This window comes from Hyalella azteca, unplaced genomic scaffold (genome assembly GCF_000764305.2).
Source record: "Hyalella azteca isolate HAZT.00-mixed unplaced genomic scaffold, Hazt_2.0.2 contig14781, whole genome shotgun sequence".
NCBI classification, from domain to species: domain Eukaryota; kingdom Metazoa; phylum Arthropoda; class Malacostraca; order Amphipoda; family Hyalellidae; genus Hyalella; species Hyalella azteca.
Window position 1 is genome coordinate 3,923 of NW_025944656.1, and position 6,126 is coordinate 10,048.

The 6,126-nt window shown below is 35.6% G+C and overlaps 1 protein-coding gene across 1 annotated transcript; it reads right to left on the reverse strand.

The window, feature by feature from the left end:
• Positions 1–4,893: 4,893 nt before the first annotated feature.
• Positions 4,894–5,203, reverse strand: LOC108671491 (formin-like protein 3; the record flags this gene model as incomplete). Its single annotated transcript, XM_018159044.2, is given in 1 exon segment — positions 4,894–5,203. A coding segment is annotated over 1 exon segment (184 nt), but the record flags the coding sequence as incomplete, so codon positions are not given.
• Positions 5,204–6,126: the final 923 nt, after the last annotated feature.

Below are 6,126 nucleotides of genomic sequence, written 5' to 3' on the forward strand. Positions count from 1 at the left end.
ATTAGCTACATAATAATTCCTAATTTGTTGGTTCTATTGATAACTTAGGCATGTTTTTAGAACAAACGCCTCATAGCAGGTTTCTTCATTAAAAAATTTGATGTTTAAATTTAATCTATGATCCATAGCTTCAGTTGATTCAATGCTGACTTTTAGACAAAATTTAATTTGAAATATTAAAGACTGACCTTCGAAGAAATCAGAGAAAAATGCTATTTTTAAACTACATAAATTAATGGGCTCTAACTGTTAAATAAGTACACATGACTGAACTCAATAAACATATTTTAGGCAAGAAAATAAATTCAAACATTGCTTCTTAAGGAGATGGAGACTTGACATGATAAAAAGCCTAGCATCAAGTCTAAATTAAATGATTGTGAGCGCATTCAAATAAATGGCAGGGGACAGAAATTTGGCACACTCAGCACTGCTCTAATTTAGGTGTAGGTAATGTACAATTCTGAATTAACTGATTTTGGTACAATTTTACATCTATATAAATTATTTAGTTAACTGGTTTCAGTAGGTACAGTTTTATATCTTTATACATTATTTAGTTCAGACACAATGACAAAGCCAGGCATAACTGAACATCAGGTACCCAGCAACAACTAGAAAATACAGTCAACAGAGATGCATCTAACTAAACAATTTGTTAAAATTTTCAATGGAGAATTTGTAACCAGGTCTTCGCAAAAATAGTTTTCATGCGACCAAATATTTCTCAATTGATGAGTTTGTCAATGAAACAGAGATAGCAACAAAAAAACAAAAACGCCATGACAGTAGTAAGTATATACCTACACTTGGACCATTAATGAAACATAAATTGTTACTGAATTTTTGTTGTTAATATAAAACAAAAAAGACATAGATGTTGAAAGATATGTAACTATAAAATAAAATTTCACCAGGCACCATGGTCCATGGATATTCCAGTGCATCTTCCTAACTATATAGGTACAAAGCAGCTTAGGAGCCTGACTGAAAATATTGCACAAAACAATAGCTGGCAAGCTCAAAACCACTGACTCATATTGGAAATTAGAACCATGCACTGCAAGCAGTGTAAGGTTTTGTTGAACAGTATTCTTTTCTATGCAGGGTCAGTACTAATGGACAAACTGGAAAATTGGGCAGCAGCCACCCACGAATGAGACAAAAATGGCCATGATTGCAGACAACTTCACTCATTCCTATACTCCTTTCCCAATTTCTTTAGTAAATGGTAAAAAATGCACAATTTTCCCCATGATATTCAAGAATCACTCATGAAACAATTTTTACCTGCTATTATTGGAAAATACAGCCTGATATTCAGTATTGGTTTACAGGCTTAGAACTAGTATTCATCCAGGTGAAGGAATTTGCAAATATTCATGGTTAATCATTTTCCAGATAATAGCTAAATATAAAAGAGAAGATATACATCTTCTCAAATTTTGATCTAATACCTATGCTTTGTGCACTGGATTAAATATTTTCCCTCTAAAATCTAATCTTGAATGTAGTGTCATGGATGCAAATTAATTGAAATGGAATATTTTTACCTGCAATTTCATACAAATCTCTAGACACAATTGTTCTTCCTCACACTCTATACAAATAACAATCAGCCAATACATTGCCCATATAACACATTTCTCTCAAATTCTGTTGATCTCATAGTTTATTTCAATCTCAAATTTGTTATCATAGGAAATTACAATTTCATTGACAAGAGATAGTACAATTTCATCTCTAACATCGAAGTAAAATACTTTTAAGGGGACCATCTACCCTCCATAAAAACTTCTACAGTTATTATCTGATCATCGTGAAACTTCACATACACACGTAAAAGTAAAAAAAATAACATTTTGCTCCTATGAATTTTTTGAAAAAATTGATAGAAAATGTGAAATTCATAGAAAACAGCTAAAAACGGGTACTTTAGAAAATCTATCTCCTCCAACAAATATCATCATACAACATCGAGACACGTATCATTCGATTTGTAAAGACCATACCTATCGACTCTAAGACCATTTTTCTCATTTTCCCCATAGTTTTTTTTATGCGCATTTTCCCCATTTCCCCCCCCCCCTTTCTCCCCATACATAATATGAACCATACACAAATTCCAAAAAATGATCTTAGAGTCGATAGGCATGGTCTTTACGAATCGAATGCTATTGTCTCATTGCTGTAGCTTGAAAACTGTAGGAGATAGGTTTGCCGTGATAGCAATAGGAGGTTTACACCACGCCCAAAAAACTGCTGAGCGGCACAGAAAGGGACGTAAAATAGTCGTAACGTAGCCTAGATACCGTAATTAAGCCTCAAACCAAGTCAGCTAGGCATAGAGCGACTGGCTGCATACCTCTCACCTTGCTGTCATGATGGGCACTGACTGCTTTGGCGGCAGCAGGCTAAATTTATAGTCCTGCTCTCGAATTACGCCCATAGGAATTAGTGAAGGCCACCCAATACCACGCCCCATTCCACAGCGCGCCATGTACGTCAAAATGCAGGTAGAAAGATGTTTCTGGTACCGTTTGATGCGTCAGAAAGCAAGCTTTAAGATGAGTATAAGCACTGGATAATGCCATAATTGGCCGCTTTACGTCAGACGTTCCTTTTTAGTGTGTCCAGCCTTCGAATTAATCCCACAGACTTTACTGAATGGCCCTCAAAACCGCCCCCCTTTAGGGAGCTGTCACGAAATCATTTTTCGATGTAGAGAGATGATTCTGGTACCGTTCGATGCATCAGAAAGTAAGCTTTAAGATGAGCACAAAAACCGGAAAACGCCAAAATTGAAAATTTAGGAGTAGACGGTCCCCTTAATTTCCTCATGACTTATGACTTTTGACTCATGTGTATTGTGTATGTACTAAATAACCCTTTGGGAATATTAGGCAGCAGTCTCCTAAAATTGCCTGCAAAAATTACTATCATTTCACAGATAATTTAAAAAAATATAGATAAAAGCAGGCCATGTTTCTTATTTTTTACAGATGAAATTGACAATTAGAACCAGTGAAATTGGCCAGATTGCCAGGCATTTTTATGCAAATCACAGGTGACTGCTGTCCTATTTTCTACTTTGGCCAGATAGGGGTTGTTTAAAAAAATACTGTCTTGAGCTAGGAGTAAAATGACAGATTTCCCTACATAATTCTTTGAAAAATATGCTACCGTAAAATGGGGTAACTTAGACCGGCGGGGTAACTTAGACCACTTTTCATTTTTTTCACAAAAACCCCCACAGCTCAAAAACTATTTGACATAGAAAAATTTTGTCAATGGGCATTAAAGGCCTAATACTGAGGCTACATAACACAATAGAAAGATTTAAAAAGTTTGCATATCTAATAGGTTAAAAAATTAAAAATGTAACCCACGAAAAAAACCTATTAATTAAAGCCTGTCAGAGTACCCCCTCCAATTTTTTTATTTTTTGGTTAAATAACTCCAGGTTTTGATGCATTGTAGTAGAACTCTTCTAGTTACATATGCAAATGACAAATTTTAGGAAAGTGTCATAGTTTGCAAATGGGGGGCGCCACCCCCAAATGGGGTAACTTAGACCACCTAATGTCAGCCCTGATGGGGTAACATAGACCGGCTTGGAAGTTAATAAAAAATTACCATATATAACATATTTTATGTTTGACAGCCTATTTATGTTTTTTCTTTATGTTTCAGACTCTACAGAGTTTTATATATGGTAATTTTAACTTAATTTCCAAGCCAGTCAATATTACCCTATCAGGGCTGCCATTAGGTAGTCACATTTCCCTCATTATGGGGTGGCGCCCCCCATTTGCAAACTATGACACTTTCCTCAAGTTTGTCATTCGCATATGTAACTAGAAGAGTTCTACTACAATGCACCAAAACCTGGAGTTATTTGGAGTTATTTTACCCAAAAAATAATTGATTTTACCACCCGGTCTAAGTTACCCCAAGAGCTGGGGTAACAAAGACCATTCCTTTTTTTGAAATTACATAAAGACTATGAGAGGCAGGAGCCAGCAATTTATGGTGAGTAAAGCTAGAGTATAGACCTGTATTTTGCATGTTTCAATTCAAGTTTAATTTAGCTAGTAAGAAAATGGCATCATTTATAAGAAAAAAAGTGGTCTAAGTTACCCCATTTTACAGTACATATTTCCTGTTAGAAATAATAAATTTAACTTGATATTTGTAGTAAATATGATAATTTTCTAAGCAATGATTTAAAGCAATCAATTAACTTATAAATTACAAAGCTCTTTTGATCCAGCAGAAAGTTCTGGTTTAATTCTGTTGATAAAAAATATAACTCAGTACTCACTTAAGTGAGTGACAGAGAGCGCATTTTCTCATTGACAAAAATGTGAAGTCATGGACAGTGGACAGACAGACGGACATGACGAGCACAATAGCGCATTTTTTTTCCATAAATGAGAAAATGCACTAAAAAGACTTATTTCTACTGGAAGAGAGTGATTTGGCCAAGGTGGCTACTCAAATGTTATTGACATTAGTCATAGTGGTAGTGGCAATGGAAAAGCAGTGTTTTCTAGACTTTTCCTCGAATTCAATTTTGAGTTCTATGAGATTATGAGAAGGCCAGTAAAGTAAAGTAGTATCATAGATAGATACCACTTACCAGAATTATCATACATATGATATTGTTTTAATTTTAAGTAGCTAAATGAGGAAATCAAACATGAACCGATTCAGAAAATTCTCTGCTTTGCCACTATGACTGTCTGTCATTTAGTCATTAGACAAGGTTCCAGCCTCGTCACTCGTCAGGTCAGGGTTTCAGTTCATGGCTGACTGATGCTGGTCAATGGCTTAATCAGTTAATGCTCAACTCATCAACTGGTACAAGAAACATGCAAATAAAGTATATTACCAAGACTTTAGCGAAGCGTTCTTCCAACTCCTGTCGGTCAGGCATCGGTAATTTAGGTTTGTTGAGACTACCTCCCCCAACTCCGAAACTCGGCACTCGACAAGCAACTCCATTACTTCTTTCAGCTTGACTATCAACAGCGCTGGCACTTTCTCCAGAACATTTACTATCCATGCTGCCCATCTTGGCACATTAAATATAAATTAAACACTTGATTGCAAGACCACTTTCACAAAACATAGTATGAATAACATTCACGCAATACGAGAAGAAACGGTAAGGCACATCCTACACAAGCCATGGCGTCAGTCACACTGACACATTCAGCGCCCGGAAGGATGCACACAGCACACGATGAGGTCACGTTTGTAATGTTGTCCATATCAATCATAGAAAACCCTTTTTCCTTGGATAACTAAATTAATAATTTGATGCTACGTCTGTAAAGTTATAATCATCGAAATTCCTTTGCTGTATAACACTATCTATTTATCAGTCCTAATTAGGAAGTATTAATACATAGCGCGAAACTTTAAATGTAAAGTTTTACTCATAGGTTACTCAAGTAAATATATAGTAAATGAGTGAGGCATGGTAGAAAGTAAGACAATTTTTCTAGAAAGTATCACGTTTCAGACATACGATATAGATACATAAACTATATCGCAGCCAGAAGTAAACTGAAAAAATATATTCGCCAAATATCACAATAAATCGATTTCGGCTCCTACTTAATATGTTATTATTATATGCTAAGTCTTCCTTTTGATCTACTAATGTTATCTAAAGAATTGTTTGGCTCTTTGAAAATGATAATGCATTCTCCGGTCATTAATCGTACACGCGCGTATAAACAAAGTAAATCTCTGTATGCAACTATTCATGCCTTACCTTTATATCTTACCAACGATTTACTCGAGCTGTTTAGTTTTTCGTGCCAGAGCCACTAAGCAGGTGATTCAGAAACTATAAAGCAGCTATTTTCTGTTCATTTGGGCGTCTGTAAGATCGATTCGGAAACCGAAAGAAAGATTTACGATCTTGAAGCTTCCAAGCTTTTGTTATCGACTCCTGCGTCGCGGCCTAATCGAGGTATACAAGTATACTCATAGTTTATGTAAGAATCCAGCAGTTTACTGGAATATGAAACAATAACCAACACCAGGGGCCATGGCTATAAATTATAAATAAAATAGTATAACTCGGTACTCACTGCAGTGAGAGACAGAGAG